We start from the raw sequence: 27,816 nt of genomic DNA on the forward strand, positions 1-27,816 counted from the left end.
ATATAATTAAGGATTTTGCTTCTCATTTGGTGGCTCTGGCTGGATCATTGCACTTGATGATTTAAGAGATCTTTTCCAACCTGAAAAATTCCACAATTCTCAGACCTTTCAGATTCCACCTCTGGTGTCCCTCCTGTTGGGTGCTGCTCAGGGATCTCTGCCTCGAGGTTAATCAATTATCCAGTAATCAGTTTTTACTCCGTATACAAGCTGTGCTTTAAAAGCACCATTCAGGAAAAAATAAAAAATCAGGGAGGGAGAGCTGATATTCCATGAGAGATTCACTTCAAATCCATGAGGAAAATCATCCCCTGGCCTGGATTTATCTCCTGCAAACGCTCAGGGTGAAACTTGTGCTCACACGAGGCTAAAACTGGATCTCTGCAGGGCAGTGGGGGCCTCACGTGACTCAGCAGGAGAAATTTGTTTAATTTGCATTTTATTTTGAGGCTGGCTCGCTGTGTGCTGGCAGAAGCCCTTGCCAGGTGCTTTCATGGTGTTGGGTTTAATTTGTTACTGCCTGAAGTGTGTGAGCTGGGAATGGCAGTGTGGGATGGGGAGGAGAGCGGCTGGGATCAGGGTGATGCTCAAAGAGGCTCCTGGAACAGAGGGTGGACAGAGTTAAATAAATAAAATAGATAATTATTAAAAAGGCCTTTAAAGGATGCACCTTGGGCACTACAAGAGCCTGGCTGAGGCTACACCCAGGATGGATGAGGGCTCACGAGTTCTCACACTTTTATAAGTTCTGGTCCATTTCCACATCGGGGTTGATGTCCAATTCCAGCTGCAGGTGATGCAGTCCCATCCTCCCAGACTGCTCTCCTCAATTCGCTGCTGCCAACACTTCTTGGGCCCGAGGATGCAACGGTGTCCTTGGTTCTGGGGCTGGAGAAGGATTGTTGTGTCTGCCTGGGCCGTGAGGAGAACTTGCTGACACTTCATGTGAAATTCAGAGTTACACACCAGTGCAGAACAGAATGTGGAAAATATGAGAGCTAAAGCTTGGGGCATCAGGGGGAACAGCTGCTCACGGGCTCTGAAGCTGCCAGAAGAGAAGAAAGATTTAACACCCAGCAAACACCTGTTTGGAGCAGTTCAGCTCCTCGGGCACATGGCACGGGGCCTGGTTGGGAGGAACAGATGGAATGAGCGTGGCAGGTTGTGCAAAAAGCTGGGAATCGCAGTGGGATGAGCGGGAACGTGCTGCTGGGTCCTGGTGTGGTGCTGAAGTGATGCCTCAGGATTTTGGCTTTTAAATGTTTCATGTATTTGTAGCAGATTTGTAGCTGCGATCACCTGCAGGTGGTGGCGTCACTGCTCCCATTTCTCAGCCAGGCCCTCCCAGCCCTCCCCATTTCCCTGTGGGACACGTGGGCTGTGTGTCCCGCAGGAATTTCCCCATGGAAAAGGTGGTTGGGCCTTGGCAGGGGCTGCCCAGGGAGGTTTGGAGTTCCCATCCCTGGAGGTGTCCAAGGAATTCCTGGAGGTGGCACTCGGTGCTCTGGGCTGGGGATGAGGTAGGCGTCGGGCACAGCTTGGACTCGATGATCCTTAAGGTCTTTCCCAACTTTTATGATCCTGGCATTCCATGATTTCCATCAGGAAAGGTGAACTGGGCTGGGTGACTGGCAAGGGTGGAGTTCTCCTGCACTGAGGCTTGGATTCAAGCGTTGCCTCATTAATTGAAATTGTTTCCAACATTAGTTTCAAAGCAGAGTTGAATCCTTGTCTCCCATAATTTGGGAAAACATGCAGTTTTGTTGGGAAGTAGCTGGTGTTGGACTCAATGACCTTGGAGGGCTTTTCCAGCTTAAATCATCCTGGGATTCTGCCCCTTTCTTTGTGGCCAGCCTCACCCCTGCTGGCTTTGTCTAAATTTGGGGAAACCCTGGGAATGCTCTGAGCCATTCCTGGGGCTTGTTCCCCTCACTCCCTGGGATTTGAGGCACAGGCCATTGGCCCTGTGAGGATTTTCAGGGATGGTCGAGATGTTGAGAATGCTGGAACAGTTTGGGTTGGGAGGGACCTTAAAGCCCATCCAGTTCCAAACCCAACACCTCCCACTGTCCCAGAGTGCTCCAGCCTGGCCTTGGATGCTTCCCGGGATGGGGCAACCACAAATCCTCTGGACAAGAGGATTTCACAGAATGCTGTTTCCCATCTCCAGGGATATCTCACCCTCCCTGACCAGTGTGGGCACCTTCTCCTCACCTTGAGGCCAAGCTGGAGAGCTCCTGGAGTTCACAGGAACAGGGTTGAACTTATTTTCCTTCCTTGAAGACAGAGTAATTAAATCCAGTATGTACAGATCCCTCAAATTGACAGCCGCCCACAGAGCTAAAAACAGGAAATCCATTAACTTCATTATTTAAAAAATAAAATAAAAATCCTCCCAACTGATTCCTCTGTCACTTAAAGTTCTGCATGGAAGGAGGGCTAATTTAACGCTGCATTAACTCCCTGTTATCACCCTCCTGTTACCTAAGTAGTTCCTAATGACTACCCTGGAGAGCACTTGGAAGCTTTTAAAAGTTTTTATGCTAAATTTTATTTTTTTTTCTGGGTAGTTTATACTTTAAGAACAAAAGTTCCTGCTAACGTTCTCCCAAATCTTCCAACAACAGCCAGAACTTTTCTGGTGGCTGCAGAAATGTGAGGTATCCCCAGGCTGAGGAGACTTTGGTGAACAAGAAATAGGAAATATTTAGTGGTGGTGCTTGAAGATGGGGTTTGGCTGCGGGAAGCTGGGTCAGATCTTGGGTTTGTGGTGTCCTGGGGTTGGGGTGGAGGGCTGGGGTTACCAGCTCTGCCCAGGATGTGGTGCCAGAGAGAATTGTGAGCTTCAGCGAAGAGTTTTGACTCTCTCAGAGCCCTGAAAAGCCTCAAGAGCCCATCTGTGAGAGGTGTCCCTGTGTTCTGGGCTCTGGGAGTGAGGCACCGCTGAATGAGAAGCAATAAATGCTCCTCGTCATCGTCTCCTCAGAGATCTGATGGGCAATTTCTTCCTTTTTTAATCATTTATCCTTCCTCATTTATCCCTTCTCTGTCTTGGTCCAGCTCTGCTTCTCAGAGCTCCTCAGAATTCTGGGGGGGTTTTTTGGGGGTGACCTCAAAATGAAGGAACTGAGGGTGGTTCTGGTTTGAGTGGGACCGATGTTCCACACAGGAGATAAATGAGGTGTTTGTGGTGAGCTGGCAGGAGCAGGATTTGGGGCATTTCTGGGTTTTTGGCTGGCTGGGGGATGAGTGTTGTCCAGACACAGACCTTTTAGGGATGGTTTGGGGCTTTGCTTTCCTTTGAGGAAGTTGTTGAAGGATGGAAGGATCCACAAGGATTATCCAGTCCCGCCCCAAAATCCCACCTGGGCATCCCTGGAGCTCTGGCAGCCTCGGGGCTGTGCCCATGCCCTGGGGAGCCTGAGCAGTGCCCTTCTCCCAGTATCCCACCCAAACCTCCCTGCCCCAGCTCCAGCCACTGGCCAGGAAGAGGAGGAGAACGCTTTAAAATCAAGATTTGGTGGTTTGGAATCGACCCTTTAAAATGTGAGCAAATCCAGCTCTGGGATTGATGTTTCCATGGAACAGCCCCGATGTGAGCTGGCTGTGCCCGAGGCTGGCGCTGCCTCCGGGGCCGTTCCCGCTCTCCTGTACATCCGTGGGCACAGCACAGGGAGTTTGTCCCAAAAGGCTCCAGGATTTCCAGGAGTTGGGGCTGTCAGGCCCCTGGGATGGGAGCTGGAAGCTGTGGGTGCTCCGAGCCCGGAGAGGTTCAATCCCAAAGCGTCATTTGGGATTTAACACCACCCCCCAAACCAGGAGTGATCCCAAGCCTGGAGCAGGGATAAATCCCTGGTTCTGCAGCACAACTCAGATATTTCCAACAGGTGCTTTGAGGCTCGAGCTGAAACCAAACCACGCTGGGTTTCAGGGAGGTAGGCTCCGGAGCAGGTCTAATTCCCGGGAAAGTCAGTCTGGGTTGGATATCTCCCTCCCCTTGGCTGCTGGGCTGTCTGACACACAATATCCATAGGGAGACAGCTGCACTGGGAGCTGGAAAATCTGGATCTGTTGGAGCAGCATTTGTCTGTGCCGTGCAGACGTGCTCCGTGTAAATTTGACGTGTGGGTGTTTCTGTACAAAGAGAAACAATCGGCTGGTTTCACCTTATCCCGTGTTTCAGGAAGGGGAATTAATGAGAATTAATTACGTGAGCTCTTTCTAGCATAGCCAGGTATGAGGGTTGATTTTGGCCAGGTCAGAAAAACCTGAGTTTTGAGTCAGAAAAACAGAAAATAAGAAAATTCACTATCCCTGGATCTAGCTTTTATCTTCTGAAGGGTTTCAGCCCTTCCCTCCCTCACTGCTTTCTCCCTGATGGTCCCACAAGGACACGAACTGGTTTGGGATGAGGAGATTGGGGGAAAGGACTGTGCTGACTCCTCTGTAGCCGTGGCCAGGCTGTGGTAACTTGGGATGGTGAATTCATTTATGGCAAATAATAAAGATGAAAACTGGACATCACTCGATGTCGAGCTACAAACCCTACATTGCATGAGGGGTTTGAGCGTTTGAAAGAGGCAAAACACTTGAAAACCCTAAAAGGAATAAAGGAAAGTGTGTTTAGGTTTGGGGTTTGCTTCTTCCCTTCCCTCCTCCCCTCCAGCACATCCTCCCTGTTCCTCCTCCTCCCCTGCTCCAGCAGAGACCTCTGGAAAATCCCAAACCACGGCTTTTGCCACACCACGTCCCGAGCACGTCCCCAACTCTCGGAGCGCGTGTGAGGCGGGCGCAGCCGCCGTTGGCGGGTGATTTTATTCCCATTTTTTTTTTTTTTTTTTCCCCCAAAAAAACCCAGCCCGTGGCTCCCTCTCCGGCTGCGCCAGAGATAACAATGGGGGGCTTTGTGCTGCCCTGCAGCTGCTGAAATTTGACGAGATCCAAGTGAGGAAAACAGGAGCAGGTGGGTCAACAACGTGACCCTTTCGTTCCCAGCAGTATCAGTGAGCCCCGGGATGGAGCCCGGGAATAAGGATGTGTTGGTCGGGGCTCGGAGGATGGGAATTGTCTCTTGGAGAGAGCCCTGATGGGGTTTGCTGCTGTTTATGGGATGGGTTTCACCCCCGAAACTCCAGGATTGGGGAATTTTACTGGAGGAGATCGCTGCTCACTTCATTCAATGGTTTATTGGTTTTGGGATGCTCCCAATGGCCGATATCTGCCTTCCCATCCCACAGCCCCAGATGTGGCTGCTCCATCCCTGGCAGTGTCCAAAGCCAGGTTGGACAGGGGTTGGAGCAGCCTGGCACAGTGGGAGGTGGCAGTGGATGGGCTTTAAGATCCTTTCCAACCCAAACCATTCCATGACTCTATCCCAGTTTCTTCTCTGAGTCCCCCCAGGTCATGGAGATGACTCCTTCATGTCCGTTTTTTGCTGCCCTACAAAATGTCAGGGGTGGGAGTTGTTGCAGTTGGAGGAGGGTTTGGGATGTGCTTCCCAGGGAGTTTGGGGCACAAGGAGGATGTGGCTGTGTTGGCCTCCTGGCACTGCAAACGCATCTCATCGTGGAATCCTGGAATGGGATTGGGATCCTGGGTTGGGAGGGACCTTAAGTCATCACCTTCCTCACCTTCATCACCGCCCCCACTTGATAGCAGCGAGAGGAGGGCAAAAACCAGGAGAGAAACCCTGGAGGGAATCAGCTGGGAGGGTCCATGAGGAACCCTGGAGAAACCCTGGAGGTAATGATCTGGGAGGGTCAGTGAGGAATCCTGGAGGGAATGATCTGGGAGGGTCAGTGAGGAATCCTGGAGGGAATGATCTCGGAGGGTCAGTGAGGAATCCTGGAGGGAATGATCTGGGAGGGTCAGTGAGGAGCCAGCTGCTCCTCAGGGCTCCCCTGCCAGGTGGGGTGGCCAGGCCGATCCCTTCAGGTGTCACAGTGTGTTTGGGCTCTGCAAACCCCTCTGAATGGTGTCCAGAGGTGACAGTGCCCAAAGCTCAGCAGGGACGTGGCTCCAGCCTCAGACCTGTCTAAGAATCCGAAGGATTTGGAGTTTGAGGCTTTTAGGGCAGATGTGAACAACTGTGTGTGAGTCAGCAGGGAGGAACGGGAGGTTCTGCTGATGGATTTGGTAATCTTGGGCCTGGTATCATCTTACAACCCAGTGAGGGTGAGCTGGAGCCCAGCTCCCCCCTCCTCTGCTGAGCTGTGGATTCACTTGTGGTGTTCAACACGTTCATATCCTCAAATCTTCCTGACTGAGCTGGAATTTTTATGGAAACCATGGCACAGGAGCACCTGGGATAATCCCACCAGCCCCAGCGTTTCCACTGCCTGTGGAGCAGCATCCAGCAGCACTTTGTTTGCACGAGATGAAGCCTGGAAGAGGAGCGGGCTCAGGGATCTTGGAGGTCTTCTGCAAGCTTAACGTTTTTCCAGGAATGAGGGATTACAGTCTGGATGAGTCCGTGCTGGATGGAGAAGGGTTTGGGGAGACAGCTTTGGGGAGAAGGGAGGGCTTTGGCCAGGAGAGGTCCAGGCCGAGGATGGATGGATGGATGGATAGATGGATGGATGATGGATGGATGGATGGATGGATGATGGATGGATGGATGGATGGATGATGGATGGATGGATGGATGGATGGATGGATGATGGATGGATGGATGGATGGATGGATGGATGGATGGATGGATGGATGGATGGGAAGAAGCACAATGGGTGATGTATCCCAGAAAACTGATCCCACACAGGCAGCTGCAGAGACTCCATCCCTCAGGAAGGGGGTTGTGAGTAAATCAGAGCCTCTCCCAGCTTACCTGCCCCTAGACCTGTTTTTAGCAGGACCTTGTGAGGCTCCTGAGGCAGGAGCACAGCCCCACGTGTGCCCTCAGCAGGGAGCAGCCAGGGCCGGGCAGGATTTAACCCCAAACTGGGCGAGTTTTGAGGCCCAGACTGCTGCCCCAGCCTGCGAGCCGGGTTTATCCTGGGCTGCACTTGCAGTTAATCCCGGCTTGGGGCCGGCTGATGCCGGGAATGCCGGAGCTCTGTCCCAGCAGCTGGCATTGCTGTTTACTCCGTGCTCCGCCGTCCCCTTCCCGGCACAGCTCCGTCCCGCTGTGCCGCCTGCTGCCAGCATTCCAAGCCATCCCTTCGGGATAAAAGCAACAGGTGCAAGGCTGAACTCGTGGTCCAGGGAGGCCAGGCCATGCCAGGAAGGATTCGCTTGGCTGGGATGCCGGGAGCATCCTCCTGGAGCCGTGGGGCGTGCGGGAATCATCCTGCGGGATCTCAGCATCCTTCTGTGCCCCTTTCCTGGGAATTGGGGTTAAAAATAAAGCAGGAAAAGCTGCTGCTGTGCCCTGCTGGGCGAGGGCAGCGCTGCTCTCCCGGGAATGGATGCACAGGGATGCAGGAGTTTGGATCGACACCCATCCCCAGCAGGGCAGGGTGGTGATTACCATATGAAAACAGGGATAACAGTGGGATTCTTGTGCCGGCAGGAATGAGGGAGATCTACGACCCTTTTGGTGCCAGTCAGCCCCGGAGCTGGGTTCAGGCACAATTAACCTTTCACTTTTGGGATGAGCGGGTGCTTTCCTGCTGCAGCTGCTTTTGGGACAATATTCCTTACTTCTCCTCCCAGAAACATTAATTTGGGCATCTGGGTGGGGGGGCTGTGCTGGGAACCACAGGCTGTGCAGAGGGAGGAGGGGGAGTTTTTAATGGCTTTGATGTGTAATAACCTGAGTTTTAAAAATTCTGTTTTGATTTAAGGGGTTTTCGCACATTAAGATGGAAAATAAATAAAAAAAAAAGGTTTCACGACTGTTATTGGAAATATTTTAAAGCAAATTCAAAGTGTTTTTTCTTGTGTGACAACATCAAATCAGGGGCTGGAAAAATCTTGGGGTGGGGGATCAGGGGGTTCCAAGGGATGGATGGGTTTGGAATGGGTTTGGAATGTGTTTCCCTGCCTCTTTGGGTTGGGTGAAGGGAATTGTTCTGGATTAAATTGGTGAAGTGCCCGGAGAAACCTTGGGAAGGAACAGGAGCCACAAACACTGCTTGGTTTAATTTCTGTATCTGAGAATATCAATGTCTTAAATGGCTCCACCAAGGAATTTTCAGGAATTCTCCTCACCAACATGCCACTTTTTTTTTTTTTAATGGTTTCAGAGTACAATTCTGTCACATATAAATACTTGAGAATCAGAATAATTGGAGGTGGGACAGAGCTGGAGCAATTTAGTTTTGGCAGGGATAAATTGGTGTTTCCAGAGGTGGTGGGGGTTGGACTTTGCCTGTCAAAACAGAGCTATGTGTTCTGCCTCTCTAGGAATAACCATTCCAATATTTATAGGCTGGGATGGAGGAGAAAATACAAAATACAGATTTGCATGGGAATGGATTCATGGTGGGATCCCAAGGCTGTGCTTTGAGCTCAGTCCAGGGTAATTTGGTTAAATCCAGGGATGTGTAAAATCCAGCAATTGGTAAAATTGACCCAATGGACCATTTTGGTACCATTTTTACCATTTTTATATTTTATTTTTTTTTTTGTGATTGAAATTCCAAGCTTCTCATTGGCGAGACCTAATGGGATTTTAATCACTATTTTTTGAAGCTGAAACTGCCCCATTTTGGTAAAAATCCAGCCCAGTCCATGGCACTGCTGGATCCATCCACGACCAGAGGAATCAGTGGCGCTGCTTGCTTGTCCCGTGCTGCTTCCCAGGGCACTGAAATCACATTTTTTATTCTTCTATTAATAATTTCATAGAAATAATTAATTTTTATAAAATCTCCCCTTTTATGCTTGGAGAAGAACAGCACAACCCCAAAGCTTCAACCCCCCCGACTCCCCCCGATGTGGGATGTCTGTTTTAGGGCAGCTGGTGCCTGATTTCCCCCAAATTAACCTTAAAAAGCATTCAAGGTGGTCCTTGAGGTGCTTCAAGGTGGTTTTGGGTTGCTGTTTTTTTCAGTCCTTCCATTTAAATTTAATTCCATGATAACTTCCGTAATTATTTCCTTCTTCACTTCTCGTTGGCCCTGCAGGATGGGAATCACAGCTCCTGGAGACAGGATTCCTGGGAATATTCCTGTGCCCGCTCTGGACCCTGTCCCGCCTGCCCCAGGGCTCTCCCCCTTCCACCATTGTCATCTGGAGCTTCCGCTGGCTGATTTTCAGGATCATGCTCGGAGCGGTGAGTGGGAATTCACTTCCTGGAGGCGACAGCAGCAGGAATGTCCCGTGGCAGCTGGGAATTGCTGGGATCCCAATCCAGCACCTCAGGATCCGCTGGTTTGGGAGTTTTCCCAGTTTTGAGGGAAAGCTCAGGATGCTTCAGCTCTCTCCTGGTTTTGTTTTGAGGAGGAGAAGCAGGAGGGAATGATGTGTGTAGATGTGTTGGTGCTGCACTTGAGTGCCTCTTCCAAAGGAATTAAATGGAAGTTGGGCATTTGTGGCTTTTCCAACAGAATGTTGGAATCTGGTGGGTAATTCCCAGCTTTCCCCAGATTTCTTCTCCGTTATTTTTGCTTTTCTGCCACAACAACAATTGCTGCAGAACTGTCCCGCTGCCAGAGGGAATTCCCAAGCAGCTTGTAAGGGAATCCATCAGGAACTGACACATCCCTGTTAAAATCAAGGCGTGGCCGGGGCGTTCTCCTGTCAGCTCCCTCTGCTTGGATGTTCCAGAACATCCCAAAACTTCAAAGCTGAGCATCATCACTGTGGGAGGAGTGGTTGGGTTTTCTGGAATTTTTGGCTTGGAATTGTTTCAAGGATCTCAGGGAGAAGGTTTTATTTGGGGCATTTTTCACCAGCGGGATCTGAACCAAGTGTCAGCACAGGCCCTTCATCCCTGAGGATCCGGGATCTTGCTGCTCCTTTGGATTCAGGGAATGCCTGGACGTGGCACTCGGGGCTCTGCTCTGGTTGACAATGTCGGGATTGGCCATGGGATGATGATCTTGGAGATCTTTTCCAAGCTCAGTGATCCCAGGATTCTGTGGTTCCCAGCTGTGACGCGGATTGTTGAGTGAATTGACACCGAGCGTAGCAGAACGTCCCTGATTTCCTTAAAAATTGACCTGATCACCAATTTACATCCTGCTTTCCTTCTAAACTGGGATCTGCCCGAGCTTTTTTCCTGCTGATGTGTCTCATATATCCTGAATTATGGGACAGGCTGGATGTGAAGGAAAACTGCTTCCCGAACATCTCTGTTCCCGTTATCCGCACTGCTCTTTACCAGGAGAGCAACAACTCCTGATATTTTTGGGAAGAGACGTGTCCCTGTGTGCCTGGGACGCTGATGTATCACTAACAGGCACGGGAGAGGAAAACATGGGAAGGTCATTAAATGGGGACCCCCCCCCGGCGAGTGATTGATGGGATCTTTAATGCTTTGGGGCCCAAACTCGCGTAGGGTTTCTCCTGGGCCGGGGGAACGGCGCTGGCAGGCAGCGGGAAGGGGAAGGATCCTCCTGGAATGCAGGTGCACCTGCTCCCAGGGCATCTTTGGTTTCCTCCTGAGCTGGCCAGGAGCTGGGCGTGTACAGCAGCGGGTCTGAAGGAGTTTTTCCCAGGGGTGGGATTGGCAGTGGTTGCGTTTCCTGCAGGAAGTTCGGCTTTCCCGCGGTTCTCCCGGGATTCTCCAGGCCAGGCTTTCCTTGGGAAATCCTCCAGGCAAGCAGCGTTCCCTGCAGGCAGCTGGGCTTTCACCACCTTGTGCTGGGTGTTAGGGGAGCATTTTGGAGATGTTCCTCGGATGGGCGAGGTGCTGTGGCCTCTCCAGGTTCTCATCCCAGCGCTCTCCTGTTTTCCATGGTCACTTCCTGAACCACGGGGCTGATTTCACCTGTCAGCCCCTTTTCCCTCCATTCAGCATCTCATTTTTGGGATCTTTTTCCACGTGGAGCTCTGACAACCTGGGACTTTGCACAGAACAAGCCTGGTCTGGTTTGGAGGAGGATGTTGGAGGGAAGGTTGGAACAAGATGATCTTTAGGGTCTCTTCCAACACAAACCATTTCACCATTAGGGAGTTTTGCTGTTTTCTGGCTAAACCTCCTCCCAAAAAATCACGTCCAGACCTTGTTTTATTGTGCACAGGAGCTGGCTGGGCTTGTTTTGGGGTGACACAGCACGGGAGAAGTGGGATAATCCCGGCTGTGGTGGGAGGTGAGGAGCTCAGGCAGGCGCTGCTGCCGGGGTTTGATTGGCAGCGAGTGCTGGGCTGAGCTCAAATATTGCTGCCTTTTTAAAAGGCATAATTACGTGATTCAATCTATATGTTTGATGTTCCTAATCACCCATTAGAGCAGGATGTAAAGAGGGATGCTTCCCAGGAACACCGAATAGGGGCTCTTTGTGTGAGGCAGCAGCTCGTTAGCTTTAAGTGATGCAAACACACATTTGCAGGGCTGCTTTCCCTCAGAAGAGCTCGGTGGTTTGATGGCTTCATCATTTTGTTTGTGACTCTCTGTCACTCGGATTTCTCCAGGCTTGGGAGATGCAAGGGATGGGTTTGTGATGCCATCAGAGTCACGAGGTGGGAGGTGAAGGTGTGTGCTGAGCTTTCTGCTGCCCCTCGGGTGCAGGGGTGAGAGGAAACAGCCTCGACTTGCAGCAGGAGGGTCAGATTAAATACCAGAATTATTTCTTGTTCTCTCTGAAGTGATGTTCAGCGTTGGAATGAGCTGCCCAGGGAGGTGGTGAAGTCACCATGGAAGTGTTTGAGACATTGGATGTGGTTTAGGGGTGCTGGATGGTCCTGGAGCTCTCTTCCAATCCGGATAATTCCGTGTTAGCCAAACCACAGGGGCTTCCCAAGAGGAGCAGCCCCGCTGCCAGCAGGGTCCTTGGCTTGGTGGCACTGAGTGTTTGTCATCTGCAGCTGCCTGGGGACTCTCTGTGCTCTCCAAGCCTTGGAGAGTTGGTTTTCCATCGGTGGTGGATGGGTTTGGGGTGGTGCCAGCCCCTTCTCCAAGCCCTCACTGCAGGCTGGGGGTGCTCAGGGGGCTCCTGGCAGCCCCTTTCCCAAAGTTTAATAACCCCTGATCCCCAAAAAAGGGATTGGCTGGAGCTGTGCTTCCATGGGCCAGCATCTCCCTGAGTCTTGTGGATTCCCAAAGCCCAGTGCTCTGCCTGGAGCTGTTGGGGGAGCTTCTGGTGGAATCCCCATCCTGTGCTTCCAAGGTGAGGCTTTTCCTCCCAGGTGGAAGAGTTTCTGCTTCATTTTGGGGTTGTTTTGGGGGATTTTTGGGCAGCAGCCTTGCTCAGGAGCTCTCCATCAAATACAACTTGTGGCATTCAGCAAAACGTTAGTCCTGGGCTTTTCCTGCAAGGCCTGATGAGAATTTCATGGAGCCCATTCCACATTTGGAGGAGTTTCCTGCTGCAGGTGAGACCCAAATTCCTGCCCAGGGCTGGTCTGGAGCTGATGAGTTGCCAGCACCATCCTGGGGAAAGCCTGGAGTAGCTCCTTGTGCCCTGAAAGTTGTCAGGGATTGTTAAAGTAAAGCATAAACCAGAGTTTCTGTTTCTTCATGAGGGCGTTTGTGGGAGCACGAGCTCCGAAATGTGAGAATTCGGTTGTCATCAACACCTGCCTGCGAGTGCAGCAGCACTGAGCACACCTGGAGACTGCAGGAACACTGGGAATGGGATCCCAGGGCACTTTGGGAAGAGTCCTGGAGCAGCAGGTTCATCCTCCAGCCCCTCAGTGCTTGAGGAGGTTTCTCCTGATGTCCTGGGCTTTTCCTGGGCTGCAGGAGCAGCATTCCCTGGCTGACCTGTGGGGTGGGAGCTCAGGCTGCATCCTGAGGGGCTTGGTCAGTGTCCATCAGCATTTTCCTGGATTTCTCAGCACTGCTGGGGATGTGTCTGTTATCCAAAGGATTCCTGTGCCCATTTGATGATGTTCTGCACAAGGAATATTATCCTGGAATGGTTTGGCTTGGAAAGGATCTTAAAACTCATCCAGTTCCAACCCCAAGACCTTCCGCTGTCACAGGTGATCCAACCTGGTCACTTCCAGGGATGGGGCAGCCACAGCTTCTCTGGGAAAGAGGGAATAATGATCCCTGCTGGGGATGCACGTTGGAGATGGGGGAACTCTGAGCACGGGGGGTGCAGCAGCACGTTGGAAAACTGGGAATAATCTGGGAATGAGGGAGGAGCTGTGCCTCGCAGAGGATCCCAGACATATGGAATGAGTTACCAGGGAAGGTGGCTGGAGCAGTGAGTGTGAGTCTGAGACATCTTGATTGCTTTCTGCAGGAAGGGATTGAAGAGCAGAGTGGAAAACCAGGGAAGAGGGATTTAAAGCACATTACCACTTTAATTTAAAAGTGCCCAAAGCAAGGAAATGCAGATTTAAAGCTGCCAATCTCTGCCTGGCTGCTGCAGGTGTTGGGGCTGGGAGGACTCCGGGGTCTGTGTCCAGATGGGTCCTGGGGCCATGAGCCCAATCCCAAACTTTGGGTTTGTCCCAGGAATGAGACCCTTTAATAGGTGTGTTCTGTAATAATTTCATTCTTTATAACAGAAACGTATTTTTCTTTAATTATCTACTCTGTGTGCAGTGCCCTTGACATCTGCCCTGTGTGATGCCCTTAAAACTTGTGGGATCTGGGATGGGGTTCCTCAGGAAGGGTTTTCTTCCCCCTTTTCCCAGTTTGGAGAGCCCTTCCCAGGAGCCGCTCCCTCTGCTCCTCCTCACGTCACACACGAGGTTCTGAGCAGGAATTTAGGGGGAGTTTAGGGAAATTTAGGGAAACCCAAGAGCATTTTTTCCACTTGGGATTTGTGACTTGGCCGTGCCTCCCCTTGCTTTGCTTCCTGTAAACAGAATTTCTCTTTATTTATTTTTTTTTTCACTTCCCAGATTTCCCTTTCTGTCCAAATGCCCCCCCCTCTTCCCAAATCCAGGCTCAGCCCCTCTGAGCTGTTCAGGAACATCCTCGGAAGTGGCTGCAGAACAGAGGAGTTTTTGGCAGGCAGAGACTTAGAAAATAATTTCAATCCTTTGCTGTTTCAGTTCTACACAAGAGATATTTTCCCCTTTTGCAGGAGGATAAAGGATCATTTAAAGTGACAGTTTTGGGGAAAAAATAATGCAGAAAGAATTATAATAATCAAAATTTCCCCCCCCCCCCCTTAAATTATCACCATTTTTTCCTCTGGATTTGTCCATCTTCCTCCGAGATGTGATTTCACAGGAAAAGGATCGATTCCTTCCAGATTATTTACCCCTCACTTGATATTTAATATGCTTTTCAACTGTTTTGAATTTTCTTTGCTGCTAAAAAACATTTCTTTTAACCCTCTGCAGCAAATCCTTTCAGAACCTTGTGGTTGGTGCAAAACTCTCGGTGTTCCTTGTTTTGTTTTCGCTTGGAGCCTGTTAAAAGTGTCAGGACGTGGGTGGCATTTGAAAGGTTACTGGAAAGGGTGGGGCTGTGATTAGCTAAGAAGGGAGATGAACTTTCTGGCAAAAATAAAGAAGCAAACAGAATCTGGATGCCTGCAATAAAATGGAATCAAATAGAAGTTGGGATTCGGGCGATCCCGAAACACCGAAAGCGGGGAGCGGCAGCAGAATCCAGCGGATGTAGATGTCAGCTCGGTGACAGGCGTGCCCTGATCCTGGCCATTATGGCCCTGAAATGGAGAATAATTATTCTAATTTGTTTTATTACATTAGCGTGGGTAGGAGGGAAGAAAGGGAGCTTTCTTCGCTGCCTTTCTCATTATTCCTCGGCGAGCGCGGCGGGGCCAGCTCCCGGCTCCCGCGCCGGGCCTTCATGGGAATTTTTGGAAAATGATGTCTGCAATGTTCTGACCTTTGCCGTCCCAGCTGCAGCCTCCTCCTCTCTGCAGGGATCCCACACTTGACTCCTTAGCAACCTCCTTTGTGCCTCTGATCTCTCTCCATTTCTCTGGTAATAGCCCTTGGCAGCGGGACTTGTTGTTCCTTGGTGGCTGGAAAAGGCAGGAGCCACCGATGCCAAGGGTTTTGCAGGATCCCTTTCACCCAGCGCTGCCTCCAGAGCCCCCCAGATGCTGCCGGGGGCTTCCCAAAGGGGCTTTTTTTGGGGGGGGGGGGGGAGTTGAGGGAGGGAGGGGAAACGACAGCAAATTGAAGGAAGCCAAGTCAACATCTGGGAGTTCTGCAGGATCCTGCTGGTGCAGGGCTCTGGTGGCTCCAGGCAGGTTCACCCGAGCTCCTGCAGGTCCTGGTGGGGTCAGAACCCTCTGAGCAGGTGGGGTTTGCTCACCTGGATGATGGTTTGCACACCTGGATCATGGTTTGCACACCTGGATGATGGTTTGCACACCTGGATGATGGTTTGCTCACCTGGATCATGGTTTGCTCACCTGGATCATGGTTTGCTCACCTGGATGATGGTTTGCTCACCTGGATGATGGTTTGCTCACCTGGATCATGGTTTGCTCACCTGGATCATGGTTTGCTCACCTGGATGATGGTTTGCACACCTGGATCATGGTTTGCTCACCTGGATCATGGTTTGCACACCTGGATCATGGTTTGCACACCTGGATGATGGTTTGCTCACCTGGATGATGGTTTGCTCACCTGGATCATGGTTTGCTCACCTGGATCGTCACAGGATGCTGGTTTGGGTTGGGAAGGGCCCTCATGGGCAGGGACAGCTCCCGCTATCCCGGGTTGCTCCAAGCTCCGTCCAGCCCGGCCTTGGCCGCTCGCAGCGCTCCCAGGATGGTGTGGAAGTGCCAGGCTTGGAGCTGGGAAGGGATGGGCAAGGTGCAGAGCAAAGCAGAGCCAGCAGAGGAGCACAGGGCTGTTCCTGCCTGGCTAAGGGATCAGAAACCGCAGAATTGTGTTGGAACTGACCTTAAAGCCGTGGGCAGGGACACCTCCCTGCATCCCAGCCTGTCCTCCAACCCTTCCAGGCATGGAGCATCCTCTTCTTCCTCTCTTTTCATGGAAGAAGCAGCAGGAATCTGAATTTGGTGAGGTCAGTGGGAGCATCAGGTGCAGCTCCGGTTCACGCCTTTGCTTTGCTGCTGTCACAGCCGTGTCACCTGTTCCGTGGGGGACATTCCCTAAAGAACAGAAAATCTGGGATCCAGCTCATCCTTCCTGCACCTTGATCCATCAGCAGGGAGGGAGATGTGGAAGGTCTGGAGTCCTGGAGCTCTGAGGGAGTTTTAGACCCCCAGCTGAAGTTGGTCTCGTTGGATTCCTTGGATTTAGGTTCTCCAGGAGCCTCTTCCAGCCCTGCCCTATAATCCTTAAATGATTTTATTTTTGGATTTCACCTTGGGAAGCTCCTTCCTCTCCCACGAACTGGGGTCTAAATTTGTCTCAGGATACCCTGGTGAGGGTTTGGCTTTCACAGAGATGGTGAAACCACTTTTCCTGTGGGTAGCAGAGGTGGGAAGTGCACGGAGCTGGGATTTTCCTCTGGAATCGTTCCTTATTTATAGCAGGAGCAAAATGAAAATCTAGAATTTAGGTGGGAATTTTGGGTGGGATTTTGCCCATCTTTTGTAGATTTTGTAGCAAAGACACAGAAAGGTCTTTAAATTGACTCTAAATTTATAACGTGGGTGCCCCATTCCCCACCCTTCCCTCTGGAGCCGGGATCAATAGGGAATTTTGCAGACATAGCTTGAGTCACCAGGCTTTTGCTCAGCTTCCCGTGCTATTGGCCTGTCTGTACCATTTTTTTCAGAATTAATTTTGGGCTGAAAAAGTCTCAAAGAAGTGCTTTGTTCCTCCTTGACACTCACTCCAGGGAAAAAAAGAAAAAAAAAAAAAAAAAGGGGAAAAAAAAAAAAGAGGAGAAAAAGGAAAGGGAAAAAAAAAAACCGTGGAAAATCTGACATCTGCATTGTAGAGAAAAATCAATAGATAGGGAGGAATATAATTATCCCCCACTCCTGAAGGAATTTTTCAGATATTTTTTGGAACAGTGACTCATATGGGCTTAGGGCTTGAATGACATTTTAATTATTCCGGCTTTTTTTCGCTTTGAATCACCCGAGTAGAGCAGCCTGGAAGGGGCAGAGTTGGGCACGGCCATCACAGGAAGATGAAAGGGCAGGATTTGGTGTTGGAGCTGAGCTCTTCCCTCCCCTCAGGTGGGGGCTGGATCCCCCCTGGATCCCCCCTGGATCCCCCTGGATTCCATTTGCTGGCATCCTGTAAATAAAGGGATTTATTCCTCTGCCTTGGGAACGTTTGGTTCCATATTCCAGAGCAGGGCTGCTGGATGGACACAGCGTGGGGGCAAAGTGATTCAACCCAGGAATTTTGTTATCCATCATTAAAGTAAATCTTAAAAATAAAAATAAAAAAAAAAAGCCTAAGTGGAATTTTCCTTGCTCAGTGAGAAAGGCTGCTGGATTTAATTCCCCTTAATTTGGGGAGTTTGGAGTTTTCCAAGTCCAAGCAGGTGCTGCATCTCCATCCTGCCCCGAGCTCCTCAGCCGTGCCCTGGAGGGAGCAAACCTGGCAGGGGAGGAGGAATTGAGCCCATATTTCATTCTGGACCTTAATTCAATCCAGGGGCAACATTTTTTTATTCCTCCTGCTGTAAATTCCTGTGACAAGGACCTCGAGTTCCCCCTTCCCAGGCCGGGAGCGCTCATTATCCCGAGGAACCGGAGTGCCACGAGTGCCCGACCCCGGTGTCCCCGCAGCCACCAGCCCAGCACTGGGAATTTAATAATCCTGGACTCAGAGCAAGGCCACCGAGGTGAAAGGTTCACTTGGCCACCTGGTTGAGCTCAGATTTAATTTGTATTCCTGAAAAGTTCCCGATTTCCGGGAGTCCCCTGGATGTGCGGAGCTGCCCTGGGGTGCCTGGTGCTCGGAGATCTCCAGGGTTCTGTGGTTCCTCCTTCTCCTTTCCTGCCTCTCCTCTGCACAGCTGAAGATTTTCTGTGCACGTTTTGCTCGTGTTCCTTGGTCCAAATCCTTGGGAAAACTGGAAAACTCAGGTGCCAGTGTGGGAGTGAAGTGGCCTCAAAGACAGCTCAGGGTAAAGCTGACTTGAAACCCCTTCATGATGAGAGTGGGAGTTTTTTATGCTGCAGAACATCTTTGATATGAAGCCTTTCCTGTCTGAAAGCTTCCTAGTAAACAGAAAGGGATGAGCTGCCTGAGTGAGTCATTGCAGGGAAAATCGGGATTTTCAGAGCGCTGCTTTTCCTCCCCCCACCCCATCCTCGTTTTAATTGGAGTTTTAATTATCCCTGCTGAATAACAGAGGTTGATAACAGCCCAGTGAAGGGAGGAGGGAAGGTCATCAAGATAACTGTCCTGTTTTAATATTGCAGCATTCCTGCACGGAGCTTCCTCCGTGTGTCCCGGCCCTGCCGGGGCTGGAGCTGCAGCACATCCCGGGAGATGCTATCGCCAGATCCTGGAATTTTAGGAAAGCTTGGAGGGCAGGACAGGCTGGGGATGGCTGGGCAGGGGAGGATGGAGTGGCTGTTGACAGCGGGGGTGTCTTGTCCCTGCTCCAAAGGGGTGGATGGGATGTGCTGAGTAAATCCCTGGAGATAAAGAATCCCTGGAGATCACCAGAAATCCTGGGTATCACTGCACTTTGCATCCCTTTTCTGCAGGGCAGGAGCTCACAAACCCTGCCTTTCCCTGGGCTCTCAGCTGTCAGACAGACACACACACAGCCCTGGGAACTGGATATTCCTGGATATTTCCCAGGTCTGAACAGTTTTGGAGGGTCTTTAATTGGGATTTTGAATTTCTTTTGAGCTCCAAACGTGTTAAACTTGATTTAATGCTGCAAGTGAAGATTTGTTTTAGCGTGGGCAGGGAGGTTGCAGCAGAGGAGCCACTGTGGTCTCTTCCAACCTGTTCCAATTCTGGGGATTTAGATGGAATTCATAAATGCTGGAATCTCCTCCTCTGAGCTCAGATTTTAGCAGGAAGGTCACCCATCCCTTCCCTGCTGCAAATGTCAGGGAGCCTCAGGATGCTCCCGGGACCCCAAAACTCCCAGAAAGTCCCAGGGATTTTCTGCTGGGGGAGGCAGGACCGTGACAACTCGGGCAATGTCAGAGGCAGGCAAATGCCCCCTAATTGTATGCAGATGACAGAGCTGCTTCAACCTTTTGACTAGTGAAGCTTTCCTCAATTTGGGATATTGTGATCCTAATCAGGGACCTCTCCTGGACATCAAAGCCGGCCTTGATTGCTCGGCTTCCTGCTCCAGCCCATCCCTGCCCAGGTGTCTTTCCTGCTCTGGCCGACTGATTCCTTTCTGCTCTTCATCTCCGAGGCCAAGAAATTCAATCCCGGTATTGCTGCCAGCCCTGGAATGGACCCAGTGATTTGGAAATGTCCCTCTTGTTGTTCTGAAGTCGCAGGGCAGGGGAGACCTGCTGGTCCAGCCTCTAACCTGAGGTGGGGCAGGGCTGTCAGCAGCACAGCCAGCTGTGTTTGGGGCTGGCAGCTTCCTTCCCCTGCCCCTCTTTTGTTTCTCTAATTATTTTAATTGCATCTCTGTGTCCCTGCTCCGTGTCCCCATCCCAGCTCCCTGTCCCCATCCCAGCTCCCTGTCCCCATCCCTGCTCCGTGTCCCCATCCCTGCTCCCTGTCCCCATCCCTGCTCCCTGTCCCCATCCCAGCTCCCTGTCCCCATCCCTGCTCCCTGTCCCCATCCCTGCTCCCTGTCCCCATCCCTGCTCCCTGTCCCCGTTCCCAGCTCCGTGGCACTGCTCCCTTTCCCACAGGCAGCAGAGGTGGCTTTTCCCGAGGGAAACAGTTTTGTTTGGATGTTAAAATTGTGAATCTTGCTGGGTTTTGTCAGTTATCCCGGGGCAGAGCCTGGTTTTTCCCACTGCTGCTTCCCAGGGATGCTGGAGGTGACGCCAGGAGCTCTGGGCTGCTCAGACCAGAGCAAAAGTTCAGGTGTGGCTGAGGCTTCTTCCTGGCAGGGGAATTTGGCATGTTCCACAAGGATTTGTGTCAGATTTTCAGTAACCAGGCAGTGGAATGAGTCAGATCCATTTTGTTCCCTTGGGAACAACAACTGGACCGGGCTGTGGATGTGCCGTGGGTCTCATTCAACCTCTGCAGTTTCACCACAGAATTTGGCACCTTGAGACACAAAACAAAGTCAAACCAAGTATTTGTGACCGTATTTTTGCTCTTTTTCCCCCCCAGGGGCTGATTAAAATCCGAGGAGATCGCTGCTGGAGAGAGTTGACTTGCATGGATTATCACTACGAGGTGAGCGACGTGCACACAAAACCTCATTTCTCTTGTCTGCTTCTCTTTTGTTGAATTTCCCCCAACCTTTCCTCTCCTGCCAGGCAGCTCTCCACGTTTCCCTCTTTATCCCAGCCCCTGGCAGTCAGGCCATGGCCTTGTGCCAGCTGGGTGATGCTGCTTTTCCCAACCACAGTCCTAAAAAACCAATTTCTCCCCTCCCCGTGGTGGATCCAGGAGCAAACCTGAGCCTCACCAAGAGCTTCCACTGTAAATCTGCTGCAGGGCAGGGACAGAAAGGAGTTTTTCATGGTGCTGTTCCTGCTTACAGCCCCAAAAAGTGTCCATTTGACAGAAACAGAGCATCCTTGCGCTCTCCTACACGCAGAGCAGATCCTGGGCAGCTCAGGACTCCGTGGGTTTATCTTTTTGACATCTGTTGCAGAGATTATGTTGCATTCTGATTGTAAATTGGGGGTGGTTTGCTGGTTTTGGGTTCATCTCCTCTGTGGTTGGAGAGGCAAACTCAGCTCTCCTTCTCTCCTCACCTCTATTTTTGCATTGGGGTTTTATATAAATGGTGGTAAAAAGGAAAATCCAGCGATGTTCCTAGGGTGAGAAGGGAATGGTCCTGAAGGAATCTTCCCTTCCCTGGATTGACCTCACAGCCACTGCAGGTGGCCCAGGGTGTTTTGATGTCTCTGCTCTGGAACCTGTGGCCATCAAATATTTGGGAATACAAGCCTGGTTAGGAGGAGCTGGGAAAGCCTGGAGAAAAGGAGGATCAGCAGGAATTTGTGGCTCCGCACAACTCCCTGACAGGAGGGGACAGCTGGGGAGGGAGTCGGGCTCTGCTCCCAGGGAACAGGAGGAGAGGGAATGGCCTCAAACTGCTCCAGGGGAGGTTTAGATTGGATATTGGGGAAAATTCCTTCCCTTAAAGGGTGGTCAGGCACTGGAAGGGCTGCCCAGGGCAGTGGTGCAGTCCCCATCCCTGGAGAAACCAGGATGTGGCACGTGAGGACACGGCGATGAGCACGGCTGGTGCTGCTGTTGTTGATGATCTGAAAGGGCTTTTCCAACTTTAACAATTCCACGGCTTTGTGAAATAAGATTTTGCAGGTCCAGAAAAGCTCAGTTTGCCTCCTCAGCTTCAAATCTCCTTTTCTGTGTCACTCTCATTTACTTTCACTCGGGTTTCCCCCCTCAGTGTGGGCCTGTCCAAAAGCCGCTGCCAAGGATCCAACTTCATCCCGAGTAAAACTTGGGATGAAAAGCCCCTTCAGTGCTGTCGTTCCTAATCCTGAACATGGGGGTGGCTGCAGTAAATTATCCAGTTTTCCAGGCACCTGGCAGCACTCGGGGAAAATCCAGCTCCGAGGCAGCCCCTGGCCGGCTCCACCGCTGACCCCAGCCCACAACAATCAGCCCCAATAATCCCAGCTCTCCCAAATCAGCCCCAGCATCAGTCCTGGAGCCCAGAGGGATAATTGAGACCATTCCTGGTGTATCCATAAGACAGGATCCCCAGCCTGTGCAAGTAATTGGGACCAGGGGCAGGGGGCAGATCTCGTTATCAATGTCAATTATTTTAATCGCCACAAAAGAGGCTGCGAGGAAGGGAAAATGGAAGAGGCTGAACTTTGTCCACCAGCAATAACGGAACAAAAATACCCAAAGGCTGGGATCCACCTGCTGGTTTCAGCCAGAGGGAGGGAGAAAAGGGGGCAGCTGAAGGTACCCCGGGGAGGGAGGGAATCTGCTCGTAATTAGGCTGATAAAAGTGGGGATTGGAGCAGGTTGAGGATGGATTTGGGCCAGATGGGTCGTGCTGGGATGTATGTTGGCCACCCCAGCTCTCCTGCTCCAGCATGAGCTGAATGAATCCAAGATCTACATGGGCTCCTGTGCCAAGAGAATTAATGGAAACACATGGCCTCCATCCCTGCCTGGACTATTTATTTGTAGTAGGACCTGCAGCTCTGCCCGTGGAAAAGAACATTTCCACTTTTGTCAGGAGTCGTGGACGGAGCAGTCCAGGGCCGTTATGGTTAAATGGGTCATTTTCCCTTCCTCCTTCCTCTCCGCTGTGCAGGGCCCTCATCCCAGCCTTGCTGGGGCTCTGCTCCTCACTGAGGGCTCTCTGTGTGATTTGGAGAGGGGAACAGCCTGCTTGGCACAGGAGAGGGATTTTCCTCCCAGCCCGACCCTCCCGGATCCCTCAGGAGGAGATGGGCTCCAGGAAATGTGGGAGAGGACTCGGGCTCTGCTGCAGGTGGAGAGGACTTTGCTGCAGCACCAGGCACAGCCTCGGCACGTGGAGACTGCCTGGGGCTGCTGGATTAATGGTGCCAGGAGCCCCAGACTCTAATCCCAGCTTGGCAAGACACCACAAGCAGGGAATTTCACCTCCTTCTCCGTGGATTTGGGTGCTATCCGGGCCAGGGGCTCCGAGGTGAGCGCGGGGTTTGCGCCTGGAGTGGGTTGGGATCCCAATCCCTGTGGTGTCCTGGAGCCTCGTGTGGCACCACATCCAGATGGACACACCTGGGTGGCACCTGGCAGGAGATGTCCTGGAACCCATCCATGGGTTCATTTATCCCGTTTTGGGGTTGCTGTTGTTTCACTGTAGTTAGAGGGCTCTTTGCCTGGCAAGAAATCCCAGGAAAATGGAGTTTTCCCTCAATGGAAGCTGCTCCTGGTGCAGCTGCCGCAGAGAGAAGCTGCTCTGGCTCTCAGGTCTGTTTGGCATCAGGATTATTCAGATTCATCTGCTGTGGACACCAGGCTTGACACATCCATGAGCGAGGATTGCAGGCTGGAGCTGGAATTCTGCTTCCACTGGAGCCTCTGGCATGGACCCCACAGTGCCTGGGACGTCCCGGCTGCCAGGGGAGGCAGAGGCAGCCTCAGGTCCCTGCCTGTGCGAGCGTGTCCCCCATCCCTGCCTGCTCCAGAGGGATCATTCCCAGAACTCCATCCCTCAGCCACCCTGGCAAAGCCTGCCCCGGAGGGTTTTGAGCCGCTCCAGGCTCGCAGGACATCACCCAGGTGAGCTGGAGCATCTTTCCACCCCCTCTTAGGGGTCTGAGCCAGGATTGGGATGGAGGAGCACCTCCTTCTCCCCAGGGCCTCAGCGTTCCCTCATTCCAAGCTTTATCTGGGAGTGCTCCAAAGGGAGCAAATCCCCTCTGGCAAGAGCCAGGCTGGAAAATCCCAGCAGCCCTGCATCTCCCTCTGCCCAGCGCCTCTGGCACGGAGCAGCTCTGCAGGACACCATTTCAGGGCCCAGCCACTCCAGGAGGAGCCTTGGGGTGCTGGTGGAGGTTTTGGCAGGGAAGTTGGGATAATCCGAGGGGTTCTGGAACGGTCTGGCCGCTGCCACCAGGGTGGGACGCAATCCGGTGATGCGTTTTTCCTAACGGCTGCCAAAGCGCCGCTGCTGCTTTTTAATTCCAGACAGATATCTTGGAAAATTCATCCACCAACTGGTGGGAACAGCTGTTGGGAGCAGCTGCTGGGGCAGGAGCCCCGCTGGGCACCGAATCCACGCCGGAGCTGCCGGACACAGCCACGGGTCCGTCCTGAGGGACCTCGCGGAGCGCTCCGAGGAAAGGAGGGACACGGAGGGGCTGGAGCGCGTCCAGGGAAGGGAACGGAGCACCAGGAATGGCTGAGGGAGCTGGGAAAGGGGCTGGAGAATTCCTGAGGGAGCTGGGAAAGGGGCTCAGCCTGGAGAAAAGGAGGATCAGGGGGAATTTGTGGCTCTGCACAACTCCATGACAGGAGGGGACAGCTCCCAGGGACGAGAGGAGCGGGGAATGGCCTCAACCTGCTCCAGGGGAGGTTTAGATTGGCTTTTGGGGGAAATTCCTTCCCTAGAAAGGTTGTTCAGGCATTGGAAGGGGCTGCCCAGTGGTGGAATCCCTGGAAGTGTTCAGAAAACGTGTGGATGTGGCATTTGAGGACGTGGTTTCGTGGTGACCATGGCGGTGGTGCTGGGAATGGTCGGACCCGATTCCCTTAAAGGGCTTTTCCCACCCTTGATTGATTTTCTGAGGCAGAGGGAAAGCAAAACCCCACTCCTGGAGCAACAGATCTCGGTCAGAGCTGGAAGTGAGAGCCGGGATTTGCTCCCATGGGTCGGTCACCACAAAGCAGCAGAGTTTGGAGCATTTCACTGAACCAACCTCCGCTTCGTCCCAGCCCCTTTTCAGCTCCAAAAGTTTCGCTGTGTCCCCGAGACCCTGCACAGCCACAAATTGTCCCTAATTACCGTGGAAGTGTTCTTCCCCAGCGCTCCAGCTCCCGGCTCCTGGAGAAGCTCTGGAAGGAAGCACAATGGATTTTGTGCCTAATTAGGCCTTGCTGACTGATAAGGGCGATAAGGAAGCTCAAAACTGCTCCTTAACTGCCTCTTCATTCCTTTTCTCCCTCCTCTCCCCTGGATTAGACCTCGTTAAGCTTTTCATCCAGCTTTTTCCAAGCCATTATGAAACAAAAAGTAAATAATATTTAGCAATCTGTTGGGATGAATCAGAAAATGAGCTGCTTTTATGAGCCCGGATGGCTCAGGGTGGGCTTTGTTCCAACACTTTGCATGGCTGGAAGGGAAAATGTTCCTAGCAGGGAAGCAGGTGCTCAGATTTCGTGCTGAAAATTCTAAAGTTGCAAATTCAGGCGAGGGAAGTGGTGCTGAACTGAGCAGAAAACAATAATTATTAAAGGAAGCTACCATGAGAATGATTTTGAGGATCTTTATGTTGGTAACATTCATAATTATGCCATAAAATATTTATGGAGCATCTTAAATTTACAGTCCCTGGAGCTGCGCCAGGACCTCAGCACCCTCCCAGGGAAGGATTCCTTCCTAAATTTAATTTAAATGCAGAATAATTTGTGCCTGTGCTCCTTCCTTCGTGCAGGGGTGAACTTGGAGGGTTTTGCTGATGGATTTTCAGGGCTGTGTCCGAGTCTGGCACGAGATTCAGCCTTGACGTGGGGAGATTTTCCAGCTTTCCCCCAAAAGTCATTGGGAATGTTTGTGGGAGTCCAGCAGGCTGAGCTGGACACAGGAGCTCAGTCTAGAACTGACCATGGCATCTGGAACTCCAAACAGGAAAATTCATCCCCTGGAGGTTGTGTTTCCATGAGAACAGGAGGGAGGTGAGCTCTGCTCCATCCCTGCCCTCGTGGGACAGCTCTGGAGGAACCAAAGCTGCTGTTGGTGAGTTCTGGGTTAGGAGAGCAAGGAGGGAGCAAAGTTCTGCCTGTGGAGGGCTGTAAATGCAGTTTATTTTCATCTCCTGGTGCAAAAGCAAACTGCTCTTTGAGTCAAGGTTACTGATACCAAGGGAAGAACACACTGGTGCTCAATTTAAATTAATTTAATTTTTTATTTTTAATTATTTTTTAAATTTTTAATTAAAATAATTAATTTTTACTTTTTTTTCCTTCCCATTTGGCCAGAAGTTTTGGGAACTGACCTTTTCAGAGGCAGAATTGCAAAACCACTTGTCTTTATTCCCATGTCCTGAAGGGCTCCTTAGGGAGGGGGTTGGAAGCCGAGGATTTGGGGCTCTCTGCTGGGATTTGGGGAGTTCCACGAGGCTGGAGGCAGGGCCAAGGGCTGAGCTGGCCTGGGATCAAGGGAACAATGAGATCCATCACTGGATAAGTGCTTGGAGCAGGAATATTGGCAGATAAATGTCAGCAGGACATCAAAAGCTTCCTAGGCTGGATCTGGACTTCGTATGGGGCTCTGCAAGAGGAGTTTGATCTCAGATGAATCCCAGGTCCCTGACGTGGATCCCAGGGATCTTGGAATGCAGTTTGCTGGGAAGGTTTGTTATTCCCAAGGCTGCGTGGGCTCTGCTGTTCTGGAGGTGCCCACCACCTAAAAAAAATGGGAGAAAACGCTTTAAAAAATGGGATTTGGGCTTGGCTTGGAGGATGTGCCTTGCTGGATTTGCAGGCAGAGATTCAGGGCCATCTCTTCCAGCAGTTCTGGGAAGGAGCCCTGCTTTCCCAGGATTTGGAAGTGCTGCGGAAAATGAGGGCTGAGCTCTCGGGGCAGCGAATTCCCAACCGTGCCGGTGGTTTCGGGAGGCAGAATGACAAATCCTGATCCCAGAGATGCCCAGTTAGGCTGGGTTTAAAAAGTGGGAAGGAATTCCAGGGCTTCAGAGGATGTGCCGGAAGAACGAGGGTGAGGTGGAGCAAAAGCAGGGATGTGGTGGGGAATGTTTTATTCCCAGCAGAGCAGACAAGGAAGCAGCTTTCCAGAGGCAGCACTGCTGGGAGCAGGACTTTGCTGTCAGTCAGGGAAACAAGAGAAACTTCCCAAAGGGGAATCATTCAGGAGATTTTACAAGGGTCTGGAGTGCCAGGACACAGGGAATGGCTTCCCACTGCCAGAGGGCAGGGATGGATGGGATATTGGGCAGGAATTCCTGGCTGGAAGGGTGGGGAGGGGCTGGGATGGAATTCCCAGAGAAGCTGTGGCTGTCCCTGGATCCCTGGAAGTGTCCAAGGCCGGGTTGGAGCAGCCTGGGATGGTGGAAGTGTCCCTGCCATGGCAGGGATGGGCTTTGAGGTCCCTTCCAACCCAACCCATTCCAGAATTCCGTGTAAATTCAAAGTTCCAGTGATGATCCCACCCGGACACGGCTTCCGTGGAGCGCTGGGATTGGGGCAGGATTTCACTCCTCTCTTCTCTGCACTCCAGATCTGCTTTTCACTCTGTGATTCTTCACCAAAAATACCCAAAACACGTCGTGGGTGTCTCCCTTTCCCCCCGGGGCAGGCAGGTGGCACCTGGCCCTGCCGGCCCCGCCGGTTCCCGCAGCTTTCCGCGGATCCCAGTGATCCCAAACCCAAGCAGGAGGAACCAGCGAGGGTTTCACGGCTGTTTCCCCCTCGGGGAGCTTTGTGTGGCCAGGATTTGGGGTGTTGGGACCAGCAGCAGAGCTGTCAGTCACGCTGCCTTGGGAATATGCCAGTGCCCTTTCCAGCCGTAACACAATTCCTCTTCCTGGATTCTTTGCTGTTTTTCTTACGGATTTGTTTTAAGCCTGGTGAAAGCTTCCTGTACACCTATTGGATTTCATCTCTTCCTCACACTCTCCCACTGTTCCCAACTCGTTGAGAGACCACCCAGGACCCTCCTCACTTCCCTTAAATATTCCCTTTTCCTCCCCCCACTTCCACGCGTTTGCTCTGTACCAGTCCTAATCTGATAAATCCTCACCACAGCCCCTCTGCCTGCTCTGCCCCTGCACGTGGCTCCCGTCCTCCCTGGGCTCCTCCAGGGGCAGGAATGTTGGATCCCATCGTTTCCCCGTGGCTCCCGTCCTCCCTGGGCTCCTCCAGGGGCAGGAATGTTGGATCCCATCGTTTCCCCGTGGCTCCCGTCCTCCCTGGGCTCCTCCAGGGGCAGGAATGTTGGATCCCATCGTTTCCCCGTGGCTCCCGTCCTCCCTGGGCTCCTCCAGGGGCAGGAATGTTGGATCCCATCGTTTCCCCGTGGCTCCCGTCCTCCCTGGGCTCCTCCAGGGGCAGGAATGTTGGATC

The 27,816-nt window shown here is 51.9% G+C and overlaps 1 protein-coding gene across 1 annotated transcript in view; it reads left to right on the forward strand.

Annotated features, from left to right (window-relative positions):
• LMF1 (lipase maturation factor 1) overlaps positions 1 to 27,816 on the forward strand; it is a 133,017-nt gene that overhangs the window by 28,510 nt on the left and 76,691 nt on the right. Inside the window, exons 2-3 of the mRNA XM_088064362.1 lie at positions 9,066 to 9,214; positions 20,200 to 20,265. Coding sequence (XP_087920488.1) covers positions 9,066 to 9,214; positions 20,200 to 20,265 — 215 coding nt within the window. The remainder of the gene's footprint in view (positions 1 to 9,065; positions 9,215 to 20,199; positions 20,266 to 27,816) is intronic.

Source organism: Pseudopodoces humilis, chromosome 18, assembly GCF_049639895.1.
Source record: "Pseudopodoces humilis isolate 2021_Gansu_Grassland_sample_001 chromosome 18, ASM4963989v1, whole genome shotgun sequence".
NCBI lineage: Eukaryota > Metazoa > Chordata > Aves > Passeriformes > Paridae > Pseudopodoces > Pseudopodoces humilis.